The 18,822-nt window shown below is 35.4% G+C and overlaps 1 protein-coding gene across 11 annotated transcripts in view; it reads left to right on the top strand.

Annotated features, from left to right (window-relative positions):
* The window catches only part of LOC116583896 (lysine-specific demethylase 6A-like), a 167,194-nt gene extending 148,597 nt beyond the window's left edge, over nucleotides 1–18,597 (top strand). For 10 of the 11 annotated variants that reach the window (XM_032331883.1, XM_032331888.1, XM_032331887.1 and 7 more), the window contains 3 exons: nucleotides 14,171–14,297; nucleotides 16,878–17,048; nucleotides 18,115–18,597. In XM_032331883.1, coding sequence (XP_032187774.1) covers nucleotides 14,171–14,297; nucleotides 16,878–17,048; nucleotides 18,115–18,141 — 325 coding nt within the window. In that variant the 3' untranslated portion in view covers nucleotides 18,142–18,597. Of the gene's footprint in view, nucleotides 1–14,170; nucleotides 14,298–16,877; nucleotides 17,049–18,114 lie in introns of those variants that run through there. The other variant, XM_032331886.1, reaches the window with a different exon arrangement.
* The last annotated feature ends 225 nt before the right edge of the window (nucleotides 18,598–18,822 follow it).

The following is an 18,822-nucleotide window of genomic DNA, read 5'->3' on the forward strand; positions in this document are numbered from 1 at the left end:
TCTCCAAATTGTAGTGTATATGCTTTTCTTTCCTTCTCTGCATCACTATCACCAATAAAAAATCATTCTATTCAGAGAAATATGAAATATTATAGATTATAATAATTACGCTGCTGTTTTTTTCATTGTTATTTATTTGTTTTCAGGGCATATATATGTATATTGTGTGTATACATATACACACATATGAATTATATATATAGCATTTATATATACAACATATATAAAAGATTATTTTTATATAAACAAACAAATAAAACAAGAGAGGAAGATTTAGTATGTCTTTCAAATCTGTTAGGCCAGTGTCTTTAAAATGAGTGCTGGTTTACAGGGAGCCTGGGTGGCTCAGTGGGTTAAAGCCTCTGCCTTTGCCTCAGGTCATGATCCAGGGTCCTGGGATGGAGGCCCACATCAGGCGCTCTGCTTGGCAGTGAGCCTGCTTCCCTTCCTCCCTCTCTGCCTGCCTCTCTGCCTACCTGTGATCTCTGTATGTCAAATAAATAAATAAAATCTTAAAAATAAAATAAAACAAAATCAGTGCTGGTTTATTATGAACAATTTCAATTCTCTATTGAAAATTTTATTCTAGTAAGTCTATTCACAAAGCTGAGATCACGGTAATATGCCTATTCACTGGCATATTCAGGGGCCATTCACTTTTTGGTATATATTTGAAATTTAATTTAGAAACATTTGAAAGAGCATTTAGTCAAAACTCATGTAGTAATTGCTATTAAAAATCTACACAAGGGGCACCTGGGTGGCTCAGTGGGTTAAGTTGCTGCCTCCGGCTCAGGTCAGGATCTCAGGGTCCCGGGATCGAGTCCCGCATCAGGCTCTCTGCTCGGCGGGGAGCCTGCTTTCCTCTCTCTCTGCCTGCCTCTCTGTCTACTTGTGATCTCTCTCTGTCAAATAAATAAATAAAACCTTTAAAAAAAAAAATCTACACAAAGTGGTCATTTTTCAATTTCTCTATCAAGGTCATTACAAATCTGTTTCTTGAAAATATCCACTGGCTGGTCCAAAATGAACTATTTTTTCCCAGTGTCTTAAGATTTTTTTGTTTTTAGGGTTTATCTAAAATGAATCACTTGTGTTTGAGAACTGCAGAATTTATGCCAGACACTGTTGCTGGCAGTGAGGATAGATAGTATGTAAGACAGAATCGTGGGAGTTGATGTGGTTTAAATTTTAAAGGAGCCAGACAGGCAGATTTTGAACCATGTAAATAAAGTACCATTAAATAATGTAAGTAAAATAAAAGAGGACAGTTATTTTTTGTTTATAGGGTAGATAATGCTGCTTTTGCTTAAGTGACTTCTAAGGGTGTGATTTCTCACCTGGACCTGAATAATGAAAAGGAGATAACCATGAGAAGACCTGGGAGTAGAGTAGAATATATCAGGCCTGCAGAATATATGAAAGGCTTACATCAGAACAACTTTGATACAGTTACAGATAGAAAAGCCAGTAGAACTGTGGTAGAATTACAAAGGGAATAGTTGTGGTAGTGAGTTCACATAAATGATCAGATATTAAATTATAGACTGATTTGTAGCAGTAGAAGTGGAGAGGGATCACTCTACAAAAAGTTGTGAAACTAGAACTGAAGGGCTTACACACAGATTGGCTTGTAGGATAAGAAGAAAAAAGGAATCGTGAAAAGATCATCATCTTTGTTGTTCTTAACTGTTCTTCATTAACTTAAAAACTACCCTCAATAACTTTCTAGACCCGTTCCAGTTTGTCTCAGTATTTCAAATGAGGGATAGCAAGACTTCATGATAGTAGATGTTCCCATTTTCTGTGGTGGAAGTTTGTTTGTTTGTTTGTTTAAAAGATTTTATTTATTTATTTGATAGAGAGATCACAGGTAGGCAGAGAGGGGGAAGCAGGCTCCCCTGTGAGCAGAGAACCCAATGTGGGACTTGATCCCAGAACCCCGGGACCCTGACCTGAGCTGAAGGCAGAGGCTTACCCAGGTGCCCCAGTGGTGGCAGTTTAAATTGCATAGTCTGAGTTGTGGCAGGAGTCTTAATATTGAATTTGAATATATAAATTTAGGTTGTCTTCCACTTAAATTACTGAAGACCGTTTTCATCCATATTTTCCATACACATTTTTTTTTTAAACTTAAGTGAATCTCCTTATTTACCTGTGTTCCATTTGTGCTGGAAGTTTTGGATGGTTGTGCTTATATATTATATACTATACTTTCGTAAACTGGAATTTTTTTTTAAGATTTTTATTTATTTAGTTATTTATTTGACAGAGAGAGAGAGAGCACATGTAGGCAGAGAAGTGTGGGGGTGGGGGGTGGGAAGCAGGCTCCCTGCTGAGCAGACAGCCCAATGCGGGGCTCAATCTCAGGACCCTAAGATCATGATCTGATCTGAAGGCAGAGGCTTAGCCCGCTAAGCCACCCAGGTGCCCCAGACTGTGGAATAATTTTGAAGGTTGATCATTCATTATAATTTCAGAATTCTACATATAATTTTCTGATGTTTAATTGGCACTCTTATTGAAAGTGTTTACCAGAGTCTTTTAGCCACCCCTGAAAATGTACTTCTGTCAGCCAAAGATGCATACATGTATAGCTTTCATTTCATCAATATTCAAATACTAACTGAATGGAAGACCTGGGGTAATAAGCCCTAGTGGTTTATAAACACTCTACAAATTCCTTTCTTTGTGTATTTTTCCAGTAGGGAGTTAGGTAGAGATAAGAGAGGCAGGAGGGTAAAAGATTGTTGTATGTAAATATACTAGTGCATGGATTGAAAGATGTAGATTAAAACATAGTACAATTATGTCAGCTATCCCTCAATAAAAATAATATCCAGTAAAAGGGTGCCTAGTTGGCTCAGTCATTGGGTATGCACTTGTTGATCATGGGGTCGTGAGTTGGAATCCCATGCTTAATATTAGAGCTTACTTTATTAAAAGAAAAATAGGTGGATAGATCTAGGTATCTTCAATAAAAACATAACAATACATCTTTTAGATACTACAGAATCTTGACAGGTTTCAGGGAGACATACTGTTTTTGGAGGGAAGGTTGCTTATGTGAAAGACAAAGATAAAGTGTAAAAATGAGTGTAAAAGTTGATGTAGGAAAAGAAAGTGTAAAATATCCCTTTGGATTTTTATGTCATGGGTTCTAGATGTCCTGTATTAGGTAAGTTTGGTAGGCTGTATTCTAAGCTTAGTTCTATTGTAAGTGCTTAACAGAGATTACTTACTACAGTATTCCTAGGTTACCTGTATAGTTGGAGGCAGAGTTAGCATTTTACACAAAATATGAAAGAATTTGTAACTGATACATCACTTCATTGCGGGGGAATTAGCAAGATTGATCAGCAGGATGCGGATTTTGGAAGAAGCTAATGGAAATACAGAGTTTAAGAGAGCAGTCAAAGGAAAAAATATTCTGTCTAGTAGTTTGTGATTGCCTGGAGAGGAAAACAACAGGGAATAAACAGAGAAGTGAGCAATGGGAATATATCGTTAGAGAAATAAAGAGGACAATGTATTCTTTTCCTGTAAGTTCAGTTTTACTGTATAATATTGTATACATCATTGTTGAAGATCACATACCACAATATATACACATTAAATCTTGGACCCTGTCAAATAGGACCCTATTTGACCTGTCAAATTTGACCCTGTCAAGTAGATTATTAATTTAACCTGGTTGTGACCTGTATTAGGGTTTCCTCGTGTGTGTGTTCTGTGTCTGTATATCGTGATTCCTAATAAACAGTCTTGCATTACTTTTTCCATTACTAAACAGACACTAAATTTATTAATTTCCATTAATAAACAGTCTTGCATTACTTTTTGAGTTATGTCACATACGACTTCTAGGTATTTTTTAAATTTATCCACAGCAGTGTGGCTTTTCACTTTGATACATCCTGAAGTTACTCTTGTAGAGATAACTAGTGAATAACTATTTTAAACATAGGGTGACACAGTTATTATTGATAGCCATTTCTTCCGCTGTTGAATTTAGATGTGTGCTTGAGTTTTTCCATTATTTTTATTGCTGTATATTCACCATTTTAAACCTCATTTCAATTTATATTGAAACATAAAGCTGTTCCCAATTTTTAAAGGACACAAAAGCAACTAGTGATAAGTACAATGGAAAATATGTAGAAAGATGCTTACAAACTGTGAGTTTAAATAATTAAACTGATGTTTAATTGGCACTCCTTGTTCCTGAATCCAGAGTAGGGATGGTGGTGTACTGCTTTTTAGATCTTCATAGTTGGCTCATAGTTAAATACAGTGAACTTAAGTATAGTACATCAGTCAAAAAGAAAATCAAAATTTGGCCTTTGACTTATGCACTCCACTTCTTGTACTGATTGTGTTTAGAGATTTTTTTTTATTCTTTAATTCTTATTTACTGTGAACCAGCTTGATGATTGGGCACTTTTGCAAGGTGCTTACAAGATATGATTCATTTAATTTCACTTATTTGATAGAGATAGCTTGAGAGAACTGCCCTCTGAGCAGGGAGCCTATCCTAGGTCCCTGAGATCAAGACCTGAGCCAAAGGCAGGGATTTAACCGACTGAGCCACCCAGATGCCCCTCTATTCTTTCTTAAAGTAGTCTATAACATGCTTGATTTTTCTCTGTAGTTTCTTCAAGTTTAGTATCCATACATTTTATTCTAGAAAGACATTTGTCTGAATTACCATTTAGTGTGTTTTTAGATTTCTATAGTTTAGCATTTTACCCAGAAGACCCCAATTTTTACTCATATTGTACTTCATATTCTCACTATTATCTCCTCAAATGGCAGCAAGGAAAACGATGGGTAGTGGGTATATTTGTTATGTTGATTTTTATCTGTCACTTTAGAATGCAGGGAACTTAGAAGATTCTATTCTGAATACTGAAGACACATTGCAATAATTGAAGTCTTTAAATTTCTCTTTGAATTTAAATTAGCTATAGGACTTTATTTCATACACCTTTTATGTTACAAATTAATCACATTTCTTGTGGAATCAGACTGAAACTAAAAGCTCCTGTGTCTTTCTGCTTAAGCTTTCTTTGCTCATTTATAATAGTTGAAGAACATACAAACATTTGGCTAAAAGTTTCAGTAGCAACAGCTGCTAATGAGAAGAATTTTTAATTTGGAAGTAAAAAATACCAGATTTGCAAGGTTTTGGGGTTTCTTTTAAGATTTGTTTGACATAGTGAGCGCATCTGTGTTCATCAAGGATATTCGTCTGTAATTCCCTTTTAAATGGGGTCTTTGTCTGGTTTTAGGATCAAGGTAATGATGGCCTCATAAAATGAGGTTGGAATTTTTCCTTCCATTACTATTGTTTCAGGAGAATAGGAATTAATTCTTCTTTAACTGTTTGGTAGAATCCCCTTGGAATCTGTCTGGCCCTGGACTCTTTGTTTGTTGGGAGATTTTTGATGACTGCTCATACCTCCTTACTGTTCTGTTCAGGTTTTCTGTTTCTTCCTGGTTCAGTTGTGATACTTTAATATGTCTCCAGGAATGCATGACTTTCTTCCAGATTGTCAAATTTGCTGGCATATAGTTGCTCATAATATGTTCTTATAATTGTTTGTATTTCTTTGGTGTTGGTTGTGATCTCTCCTTTTTAATTCATGATTTTATTAATTTGGCTCCTTTCTCTTTTATTTTTGATAAGTATGGCCACAGGGTTATCAATCTTATTAATTCTTTCAAAGAACCAGCTCCTAGTTTCATTTTTTTTTTTAAAGATTTTATTTATTTATTTGACAGAGAGAGGTTACAAGTAGGCAGAGATGCAGGCAGAGAGAGAGAGAGGAGGAAGCAGGCTCCCTGCTAATCAGAGAGCCTGATTTGGGACTCAATCCCAGGACCCTGAGATCACGACCCGAGCCGAAGGCAGAGGCTTAAGCCACTGAGCCATCCAGGCCCGGGAGTTCTATTTTTTTGTTTGTTTGGTTTCTGTTTCATTGATTTGTGCTCTGATCTTTATTTCTCTTCTCCTGCTGGGTTATGCTTTCTTTGCTGTTCTTTCTCCAGCTCCTTTAGGTGTAGGGTTAGGTTGTGTACTTGAGACCTTTCTTATTTCTTGAGAAAGGCTTGTGTGGCTATGTACTTTCCTCAAGACTGCCTTTGCTACATCCCGAAGATGTTGAATAGTCGTGTTTTCATTCTCATTTGCTTCCATGATTTTTTTCAATTCTTTAATTTCCTGGTTGACCCATTCATTCTTTAGTAGGATGCTCTTTAGCCTCCATGAATTTGAGTTCTTTCCAAATTTCCTCTTGTGATTGAGATCTATCTTCAGAGCATTGTGGTCTGAAAATATGCAGGGAGTGATCCCCAATCTTTTGGTACCAGCTGAGACCTCATTTGTGACCCAGGATGTGATCTATTCTCGAGAATGTTCCATGAGCACTAGAAAAGAATGTGTATTCTGTTGTTTTGGGATGGAATGTTCTAAGTATATCTGTGATGCTCATCTGGTCCAATGAATCATTTAAAAGCCTTTGTTTCCTCGCTGGTCTTTTGCTTGGATGATCTGTTCATATCAGTGAGCGGGCGGGAGTGGGGAGCGTTAAAGTATCCTACTATTACTGTATTATTTTTGATGTGTTTCTTTGATTTTGTTATTAAGTGGTTTATATAGTTGGCTGCTCCCGTGTTAGGGGCATAGATATTTAAAATTATTAGATCTTCTTGTTGTGCAGACCCTTTGAGTATGATATAGTGTCCTTCCTCATGTCTTATTGTAGTCTTTGGCCTAAAATCTAATTTATCTGATGTAAGGATTGCCACCCCAGCTTTCTTTTGATGTCCATTAGCATGGTAAATTGTTTTCCACTCCCTCACTTTATTAAATCTGGAGGTGTCTTTGGGTCTAAAATGAGTTTCTTATAAACAGCATATTGATGGGTTTTTTGCTTTTTTATCCCTTCTGATACCATGTGTCTTTTCATTGGGGCATTTAGCCCATTTACATTCAGAGTAAACTATTGAGAGATATGAATTTAGTGCCATTGTATTGCCTATAATGTGACATTTACTGTATATTGTCTCTGTTCCTTTCTGGTCTACTACTTTTAGGCTCTCTTTTTGCTTAGAGGATCCCTTTCAATATTTCCTGTAGAGCTGGTTTGTTGTTTACAAATTCTTTTAGTTTTTGTTTGTCCTGGAATCTTTTTATCTTTCCTTGTATTTTCAGTGTTAGCCTAGTTGGATATAGTATTCTTGGCTGCATGTTTTTCTATTGAATGCTCTGAATATATCATGCCAGTTCCTGGCCCGCCAGGTCTCTGTGGATAAGTCTGCTTCCAGTCCAATATTTTTACCATTGTATGTTACAGACTTTTTGTCCCAGACTGCTTTCAGGATTTTCTCTTTGTCACTAAGACATGTAAGTTTCACTATTAGATGACAGGATATGAATCTGTTCTTACTGATTTTGAGGGGTGTTCTCTTTGCCTCCTGGATTTTTATGTTTGTTCCCTTTACCATATTAGGGAAATTCTCCATAATAATTCTCTCCAAGATACCTTCTGCCCCTTTCACTCCTTCTTCTGGGATCCCAGTTATTCTGATATTGTTTCATCTTATGGTATCACTTATCTCTTGAATTCTCCCCTCATGGTCCAGTAGTTGTCTCTCTTTTGCTCAGCCTCTTTATTCTCTGTCATTTGGTCTTCTATATCACTAATTCTGTCTTCTGCCTCATTTATCTTAGCAGTAAGAGCCTCCATTTTTTTTTATTGCACCACATTAATAGCTTTTTTTATTCCAGCTTGGTTTTAGTTCTTTTATTTCAATTTATTATTTTACTATTTTTATTCTCAGGTTTTAGTTCTTTTATTTCACCAGAAAGGACTTTTACTTCTCTAGACAGGATTTCCTCCAATATCTTCCATGCCTTTTTCAAGCCCTGCTAGCACCTTGAGAATTACCATTCTGAACTCTAGAATATCCATATTGATTAGGTCCCTAGCCCTTGGTACTACGTCTTGTTCTTTTTGTGTGTGTGGTTTTTTCACCTTGTCATTTTATCCTGATAAGAATATATGAACGAGGGGCACCTGGGTGGTTCAATGGTTTAAGTTTAAGCCTCTGACTTCAGCTCCGGTCATGATCCCAGGGTCCTGGCATTGAGCCCCACATCGGGCTCTCTGCTTGGCAGGGAACCTGCCTCTCCCTCTCTCTCTGCCTGCCTCTCTGCCTACTTGTGATCTTATGTCTGTCAATAAATAAATAAAATATTTAAAAATATATATATGAACAAGAGAATAAAATACTAAAAGGATGGCAAAGACCTCAGAGAAATATTTGTTAACCAAATCAGAAAGACCCCAAATTGGGAGAAGAAGGGTGTAAAAAGAAGTTTAAAAAAAAAGGCGTTTTGTTTTTTTGTTTAATTAAAAAAAAAAATACATACACACACACACATACATACATACATACATACATATATATTAGACTGCTTAATAGAACAGAGCCATCCACTTGATTTGGGGTGTATTTCGGTCTCTTAGAAGAAATTGTCTCCCAAAATTTTAAAGAAAGAAAAACTACACACACACACACACACATATATATATGCAAAAATAAGAGTAAACACGATGAAGGGATGGAATATGACTGTAAAGATGAAAATACTTAAAATTTTCTAAAAAGGAGTTGATATGATAAGTTGTTGGGAAAAGAAAGAATAAGAACATGGAGAGAATTTGCTCAGGCTGGAGACTAGAACAAAGCCCTTCTGATCTGTTAGAAGAAGTTGTATCCCAAAATTTTTTAGAAGGAAAAAACCTTATATGTATACAAAAAATAAAGTTAAATACAATGAAAGATAAAATAGGAGTATAATAATGAAGATTTATTTTTAAGAAAAGTGTTATGATAAACTACTTTAAAATGTTAAAAGAGGAAAAGAATAAAAGTTTAAAAACTAAAATAAGAAAAATACAAAATTTTAAAAATCTAACTTTTGCAAGACTAAAGAATCATGGGGAGAAAACCATGAATTCCATGCTTTGCTTGCTTTCCCCTCCTCCAGAATTCCGCTGTTTTCTGCTGTTCTCCCTGATCAGTGAGCTTGGTCTTTTCTGGATATTCTTACTGATCTTCTGAGGGAGGGGCCTGTGGCTGTGATTCTCAAGTGTCTTTGCCAGGGGCGGAATTGCACTGCCCTTGCCAGGGGCTAAGTAATCGTTCATGTACTCTAGGGAGCTTTTGTTCCCTGAGCGGGGGAGGACGGGAATGGAAATGGTGGGCTCCCAGTCTCAGGAGGTGAGTGGTGGGCTCCCAGTCTCAGGAGGTGAGAGCTCGAGTCCCACTCCTCAGTGCGCCCTCAGAGAAAAGTGCTCAATCCCCAGTCTCCCTGGTCTCCGGCCGCGCTCTAAACTCACAGGGCCTGTGACTGAGCATTTCTGTCTCTGGCACACAGCCCCGTTTGGAGTCTATACACCCAGAAGATTGCTGCCACTCTGCTCTTCCAGGGGGTTCTCCCCAGATCTGCCCCTTGTGGAGTCCCTGCTCATTTGCTTCACTGTGCCACAGATCACAGTTTAAGGTAACCACAAACTGAGAGCTCACTCCTTGGCTCCGTCTCTGTAGCCGGCTTCCCTGCTCTAATACCTGCAAGGTGTGCTACACTCAGACACCCCCGATCCTTCTGTGACCCCACAGGACCTGAGACCACACTGTCCCCATGAGAGAGCTCCACCTCCACTTAGCCTCTGGAGTGATGCCCCTCAGTGGTGCAGACTTTTAAAAGTTCTGATTTTGTGCTCTGTTGCTCTGCAGCTTGCTGGTAGCTGGCCCCTACGCCTGTGGTCTTTTTTACCGTTGCTTCACTTCCCTGTCATCCTACCTCTCGGAAAGTGGTCGATTTTCCATTCCTAGAACAGCTGCTTTTCTTCTCTTCCATCTCCTATTGGATTTATAGGTGTTCGGAATGGTTTGATAACTAACTGAACTCTTTCAACCTGATGTCATCTCAGCCTGCTACTCCTCTGCCATCTTGACTCCTCCCCAAATATTTTTTTAAAAGAAATATAAATAATGTGCTTTCACATTGGTATCACACCAGTAGATACATACTGTTGTGATTTTTCACTATTCAAGATTGGAATTGTTTAAATTGAGTGTATATTGTCCTTGGATAACTAACTATAATTCTCTGACCTACTTTTAATTCGTTAGTGTGTCATTAGATGTTATTATATGTGCACTTTAAAGCTTAAAATAAAGTTATGAGGTGTTTATTCTTAACTTTTTAAATGTATTTTCCAAAATGAAGTTGCCTTCCTTTTGGTTTTAGTTTTAAATAATTTATTGGAAGTTAAAAGAGCTCTTCACTCTATGTATTTTGTGATTGGTCTTTTAAGATACTTGAAATATATTACTTGGAGCTGTATTCTCTGCATATTGATAAGACCTTTTGTGTTTTCTTGAGCCTCATCTATCCATTATGTTTGATTTGGTAGGCATGCCAAAAGAATTTTCAAACTTAGAAACTGAAGTTCAGTTTAGCAATAGTAAATTATTTTAACTGAATTTAATATATTGTGTCAAATGATACATACTTTATTTATTGAGTAATTTCATTTTTTTTTTTAAGATTTACTTATTTATTTGATAGATATCACAAGTAGGCAGAGAGTTGGGGGAGCAGGTTTTCCGCTGAGCAGAGAGCCCAATGCAGGGCTTGATCCCAGGACCCTGAAATCATGACCTGAGCTGAAGGCAGAGGCTTAACCCACTGAGCCACCCAGGTGTCCGTTTATGTAGTCTTTTATCCAAAAAACAAAAACCAAAGTCTGTGCCCTGAAATAAGATCAGTTCACAAAAATCAAGATGCTGCTTTTTTAGTTTCTGAGGTTATTTTTTATCATTTCCCTAAATACAATAAGTCATCAAAGCCATTTTCCATCTTCTCCTTTTTTTCCTATTCTTTTCAAAGTCGAACATTTCAAAAGTGATTACTGTAGTTTGTGACTTTATGCCTCAGTCCTCTGGTTTTTTTGGTTTGTTTGGGTTTTTTTTTAGGTGTTTCTGTTCTGGTATTAAGGACCACAGTATGTCTATTTCATTTCTTACTCGTTCCTATTTTTCAAATTGAATTCATAATGTAAATTTATTAAAACCAAGCAAGAAGCAATAATCAGCTGATATTTTTTAACCATTCTATACATTGAAAAGTTCTCTTCAGATTAATACCTAGAGAGTGCCAACACAGTTTTTAAAGTCTTAAATGTTATTTTTTATCTTTCTTGAGATCTTTTCTTAAATATCTTTATTTTCTATTTATGCTCACTGCCCCCTTTTTAAAGTTAGATATATATATATATTTTTTTTTATTTTATATGTTTGTCTGAGAGCGAGCAGCAGAGGGAGAGGGAGAAGCACCACTCAGGCTCAATCCTAGGACCCTGGGATTATGATCTGAGCTAAAACAAATGCTTAACCAACTGAGCCATCCAGGTGCCTCTACAATTAGATTCTTACTGATTTTTTTTTTTAACCTGTAAGTCCCTCTACCTATACGTTGTTGTCCTTATTCTATGTTCCCATGGCTTTCTGAAAGTTAGAAGGACTAAAAATTTCAGTGATGGAGAGAACATACCATGAAGTAACCACAATTTGGTTATTCATTATATAGATGATGTTAACCTAGTGTCAGTTCTTAAGATTCTGCTCTCTGGGCAGGTAATTCTGTACTTGTGGTTGCAGGAGAACTGCTCCTGCTTGTTCACTCCTAGCAAACCAGGCTGTATCTCTTCATACTATACTGCCTTTTTATGTGGGACTTTGAAACTAACTATAAAGTCAGATAGTAAAAACTATAATCCAGTTGCCAAAATAACCAGTACTTTGGAAATCAAAGTTTATTTTTAAAGTAAAAAGTAGAATTCTTAAAGAATAATACTATTTTCCTAATAGTGCTGGTAAGGATTTGAGGAAATAAAATGTGATTCCCTAGCTCTTAGAATCTCATTTTTGTAAGAGAGAAGTGAGGGAGAGTCATAGGCAGAGAGTAAAGAGAGCATAGAGAAGATAACATCATAAGAAAATTTTGTCTTTCTGTGCTCCATTTTTTCCTCATTTTGAAGAGATTGATAGTAAAGCCTCTTGGCACTGGACTTAAGTAGTGCAAGTATGTAAACTAATCTCTGATACTAAGTGTTTATGAATGCACCTCTTACATTTTATTTTCCTACGTGACATATTGCAGAGTTCATAAGCATTGTTGCATCTGCAGGTAAAAATTTACAGGGTTTCGGACATTATTTCAGCAGTGAAATCACATTGGAGAGGAGTAGACCGAAGACATCAGTGAATGCTGTACATCTAGTGTATAGTGTTTCAAATTGGATTTTTACTTTTTGTCTCCTCTAGCACTTTCTTCAACATACATACATATACCACAAAGCTTTCCTTATTTTGAAATATAAATCTAGTAAGGCAGAGTTTTGTTCAGAGTTATTTTAACTTGAAAAATTGCTAAAGGTAAACTGAAAGTGTTACTGTTTCTATGATACTTAAGAATTTTTCATGCAGCTTTAGACTTGAAATTATTATGCTCATTTTGTTTTTAAAGAAGTTAATAACTTAATACATTCTTAAAATCATCTTACCCCAGGCTTATTTGTGTAAGTTTTGATACAGAATTTTAACCTGATACAGAAATACAAATTAAGAGAAATTAAATATGATGGTCCTATCATACTGTAATACTTAATTACTCACTTAAGAATCATGTATTTATTAAGCATTTTCTCTGTACCAGGCAGTCTTATTGCATTTAATAAAATAGACAAAGCCTTTGTTCTCATGAGTTCTGCACTTTAATGGGAAAGAAAGAGTAGAAGCATTGTAAACACCGAAAGAGGTTATTTTAGATATTGATAATACTCAATTCTTTCAAATAATTACCTAAGTATTTATAATAACTGATCCAAATTCTAAGTCATTAGCAGTTCAGTCTGTTAACTGCAATTGGTTTGGACCTTATCCCAATGGGTTATACTGTTCACAGATGTAGTTATTAACATCACTTTTATTAAACTAATCATGGGTAGTTGTGATTTTTAGAATAATTTGAGAGCTAAAGTGTACCATATAGATCATCTAGTACAACTCTGCCTTCAAAGGGGAAGTTGAGGCACTTAATTCATGGGAATGTTAGCAAATATTTCTGAGCAATGATAGCAAAAGATAGAAAAATTATCACTATTCATAAGAATTGACTATTTTATAAGTATGAACGTAAGAAAAGTATAAAGTTGGGGTTTTTAAAAAGATTTTATTTATTCATTTGACAGCGTAAGTTGGCAGAGTGGCGTAAAGAAGGAAAGGGAGAAGCAGGCTCTCTGCCAAGCAGGGAGCCTGATGTGGGGCTCAATCCCAGGATCCTGGGATCATGACCCAAGCTAAAGGCAGCCACTTAACCAGCTGAGCCACCCAGGCGCCCTAAGTACAAAGTATTTTTTAAGAAGGTTGTTAAAATATGGGCACCAAGGTGGCTTAGTCAACTAAGCCTCTGACTGTTTCAGCTCATGTTATGATCTCATGGGTCATGTGATTGATTAAACCCTATGTTAGGTTCCATGCTTACCTCGGAGTCTCCTTGGAATTCCCTCCCTTTGCCACCCCCAAATGCACATATACTTTCTTTCTTGTTAAAATATATTTTTTAAGCGTATAAAAAGTTTGAACCAATAATATTCTTTTTATCCTTTGGCACTATAGTTTAAGCTGATTTTATGTTCTTTAATGTCTAAATCTACAGCTTTCTACTTTGGTGAAGTTCCAGCATGGAATTCAGACTGATTTCAGAGATGAAGAACTTGACTCTATTACAAATTTACTTCTTTGGAAAGTTCTCTCAGTTTACCCAAATCAGAGCAAAAATTAAGATCATATTTTTGAACAAGAGATGAGTGTTTTGTAGATTAAGGTCATTGTATTTTTGTATTCAGATACTCTTTGTGCTTTAGTATTACCATTTTGTTAAGGCATGTTATATGTGAAAAATTGACAAAAGAAATCTACCACATCAATAAACTGTAGAACCAAGATACCCATTTATACACAGATGGTATATCTTATATACTACAAATATTCAATATTTAAATGTTGTCATAAATAATTTTCTCCACAATAGGTACTGCCTTCTAAAAATTCTAAAGCAATGTCAGACACTGAGAGAAGCTCTTATTACAGCAGGAAAAGAAGTTATATGGCATGGGCGGACAAATGATGAACCGGCACATTATTGTAGCATTTGTGAGGTAACTGCTCTTGCTGACAGTTGTTTTATTGTAGAATCTCTAGTTTGGGGGTGTCTTTTAAATTACAGATTTACCTATACTTTTATATAATGCATTTTTTGATTAACAATTATATTAAATTTTCATTTGACAGTATAATACTTCATTTAACTTAATTCAGAAGTAATACCTACAGAAGCATTCATGTAGTATTTCCTTACCAGTTGACAATTATCTTGGATTTTTAGCAATAATCCAAGATACTAGCAATAATCTACAATAAGTATACAAATGCCAGCAAACTTAACTATTTCAGTGTAGATCCAGGCATATCAGTCATAATGCCATTTATTAATATAGTTGTTGATTTTTCCCTGTGACCGAGGTTTCCATAAAGTACAGAAATAAAAGATTGTTACTTCCTGGAGAGGAGCTTACTTCTACTTGGAGACAGAATGTAAATAACAAGTTACAGATGCATATAAAAGTGATGAATATGAAGCTGGACATGTATGGACTGTTAGAGAAACAATGAAGAAAGTAATTGCTCTTTTTTTTAAAAGATTTTATTTATTGATTTATTTGACAGAAATCGTAAGTAGGCAGAGAGGCAGGCAGAGAGAGAGGAAGGGAAGCAGGCTCCCTGCTGATCAGAGAGCCCGACGTGGGGCTCAATCCCAGGACCCTGGGATCATGACCTGAGCCAAAGGCAGAGGCCCAACCCACTGAGCCACCCAGGTGCCACATGGAAAATAATTGCTCTTACTGGTTTAGAACTTACAGGCTGTTTTAAAATTTGACTCCTAAGGACTGTAAGAGGAGATGGGTTTAAGGAATTTGATCTTAACTATAATGTCATTGAAGCCATAGAAGTTTCAAGCAAGGCACTAAGTGAAGATGTGTGTTTTATTAGAATCCAGGTAGAAGGCAAAGGTGTCAGTTTGGAGAATATTGGAATGGTTTTGAGGGTTTAACAAGGGTTTAATTAAGCTAGTCTTTCATTTTAGGAATATAAAAAGCAAGGAGTTTAAAAGTGTTTAGGTCAGGAGGGTAGTTGATCACATGGGGAATGATGACAAGTTCAGGAATCCCAAATTTTTAAGTTTCGTAAATTATGTTATTTATGGATAGTAATAAAACACCTTAGAAACTGACATTTCAACAGGTCCTGTTCTAATACGATTTTAGTTGGTAAGTTTTTGTCACTAAAATCAAGCAGTGGTTAAAGGACCCACTTGGATAGGAAATTGAAAATCTAAACTAAATCTTGAAATTGTGTGATACCAGGGTAAACTGACTATATCCCTTGGCTATTTTAATATTGAGTAATCTCATCAAAATATGTTCTTAAAAGATCTGTCAGATTCTTTCAGGTTAGGTGTCATACTTCAGTTAAACATATAATCTTCAGAGTATTTGAAAACAAAAGTGTTGCAGCTTTTATCCCCAATTCTGCTAGAGCTTTACAAATCATTATGGTTTCTATATTAAAGAGGTTCTTAACTATCTTCCGGCATAATACTCATGAATATGCTGCCTGTACTTATTTTCTTTAATACACAGGCCTTACAAGTGACCACTTGTTACTCATCAGTCAGCTAAAAATAACCAGTTAATGGGGTTACTTGGTTGGCTTAGTCAGTTAACCACATGACTGTTGCTCTCAACTCAGGTCATGAACTCTGGGTCTTAAGTTCAAGCCCCACATTGGGCTCGCTGCTTGGTGTGCAGCCTACTTTAGGGGAAAAAAGAAAACAATCTGAATATATATTTTTCTTTTTTTTTTTTTAGGATTTTATTTATTCATTTATTTGAGGGAGTGAGAAGAGGGAGCATGAGAGGGGAGAGGTCAGAGGGAAAAGCGGACTTCCTACTGAGCAGGGAGCCCCACAGGGGACTCAGTCCTGGGACTCCAGGATCACTACCCAGGCTAAAAGCAGCTGCCCAACCAACTGAGCCACCCAGGCACCCCTGAATATGTATATTTCAATGATTTTGTTTTTCCTTTTGTTATTAGCTTTCATTAAATATTTATGATACATGCTCTTAAGGTCCAAATTTGAATAAAACATAGTCACCACTTTTATGGAGCCAATCTGTGAAAGGAGAGAAGTATCTAAACACAGAACAACTAATGAACTAATTCAAAAACTAATGATGTACTGATGCTATTTGAACATAATAATAAAAAAAATTATAATTTTGAAGAAAAAAAATAAATAGAACACTATGGATGCTATCATAGAGAAGTAAGAAGAATCATTACTTTTACCTGATTACTTATACTGATATTTTGGGTAAAATAAAAATAAGGTGACCTTTATCTAACTGAGTATTAAACTTCACAAGTTTTAATCAGTATTTGATTCCCTTGGATTGGTCTCTAAATACATATTATAGCTCTCGTTTTTGTGGTACAAGTAAACCTGTTATATCAAACATACAACTATGAGGGTGTGTACTTTTTTTTTTAACATACTTCCATTTACAAAAATCACTGTCCATAATTTCATGTAAAGTAGAACTCCATAGTCACATTATAGTGGTGCAATCAATACAACTCTCCTTTCAGTGCTTTTTTTTTCTCTTTTATTAAAATAGGTGGAGGTTTTTGATCTTCTTTTTGTCACTAATGAAAGCAATTCTCAGAAGACTTACATAGTACATTGCCAAGACTGTGCACGAAAAACAAGTGGAACTCTGGATAATTTTGTGGTGCTAGAACAGTACAAAATGGAGGACCTGATACAAGTCTATGACCAGTTTACATTAGTAAGTGAATTCAATATGTGAGTACATAGTTAGCTGGGTTTTTGAAGTAGCAGTATTTGTTTTTGGTATCTGATAAATATAAATTAATAAGATATTTAAATTTTCTCTTGGCTCAGTAGATATTGCATAATAAGAAAATATTTGTGTTTCCCTTATACTTTAAAGCCCTTTATCCACATGCAATTAATACACATTACTATTTTTTCTTTTCAGTAAGAATGGCCTAAATAATAATCACAATAATTACATTTGAAAATCTTTGTTTTCTTTTATAATATTGTGATAGTCTATGTTATTTTATTTCACTGATAAAAGATGGGTTACTTAATTCTGTATGGATGCTCTATAAGGAAATCAGTATTTTTTTAATGTGCTCGTGTTTTCAGAGGTCACTGCATTTGTTTAAAACCTGTTGCTTATTTAAGTGCTAAACTCTTGGAAATATTTATGTTTCTTGGCTTAATGATATATAAGGTGTGGAAAAACTAAATTCATATTATTTTAAGTGCCATTTTTATGATTTCAAGGACATGTTGAGATACCATTTACTTCTGGCTTTGAGAGGCAGTAGGATTGGAAACATTTAGTCATGAACTGTTGGCATTTTTCCCTGCCTTTTCTTCAAAACTTTGAAATCTAGATTCAGATATTTTTAATTAAATTGTTCTCAGAATTACTTGAAAAAGAAAAAAATTATGACAAATATGTGAAATATGTACTCTACCAAAGAATTGTTCATAAGCCACCCACTACCCAAATTTTAATAGACTTTTCAAATTCTTTTTTACACTACTCTTTCAGCAGTCTAAAAAAATACGTCTAAATGTTCCATTGTGTTTTTTGTTTTTTGGGGTTTTTTTTTTAACTAAATTTTGAACTCCAGAAAAACGGGGTAATAATTCAGAACGCTGAGCGTACTATTTAGCAGACTGTTGAGCTTTGTGGGGATTTGATGTTGCTTTCTAACTCATGTCATCAATAGGCTGTATGTTGATAGTCCTAAGCTAAGAACCATATTAAGGATTAATATGCAAAAACAGTTAACATACCTTATTTTTAATTTTAGGCTCCTTCATTGCCAACATCCTCTTGATACTAGACCATGAATATTAAATGACACCTTTTCTGCTCATCAGGAAAGTCTTGCTCCAGTGGTTTTGTAGCTGTTCATAAGACTGCTAATTAAAAGCTATGTCTATGCAACCTTCCAAGAATAGAGTTTCAACCAACTGGATGTAGGAGAACACTGCCTCTACTCCAGGACTCTCACAAAGTTGATCCAGCTCTAACTAATCATAATGGCATGTTTTATGATATCTGACAGTATGTGGCAATGTCAGACTACTGACTTGAAGATAACTTTTTTCTATATTTCTGTATTTCTGGACAGCTAAATTAGTTTTCCTCTATAGTTTTCCCTTTCAGAATTTTTGTGAGGAAAAATTACTGTTATAGCTGGCCAGTCACTTGTTAAGATGTTTAATGAATTTAAATCTTTAATCAACTTTTTTTAATGTAAAAAATTAGATGAGAAAGCTTTTGGGGGTTTTGTTTTGTTTTGTTTTGTTTATCATTTTATATTTTTGTCTGTTTGAGGCCATAGTGATTACACTTCTAATTTCCAAAATAAATGTTAAGAAAAACTCCTAGTCTAATAGCAAAGACACAAAGATAATGGATTGCACATAGTATAAGGAATAAACTTAAGATTTGTGATTTTTGTTTCTAATTCTGACACAGATTTACACTATTTATGAATACATATTTATTGCTT

The sequence above is a fragment of the Mustela erminea genome, chromosome Y (genome assembly GCF_009829155.1).
Source record: "Mustela erminea isolate mMusErm1 chromosome Y, mMusErm1.Pri, whole genome shotgun sequence".
NCBI classification, from domain to species: domain Eukaryota; kingdom Metazoa; phylum Chordata; class Mammalia; order Carnivora; family Mustelidae; genus Mustela; species Mustela erminea.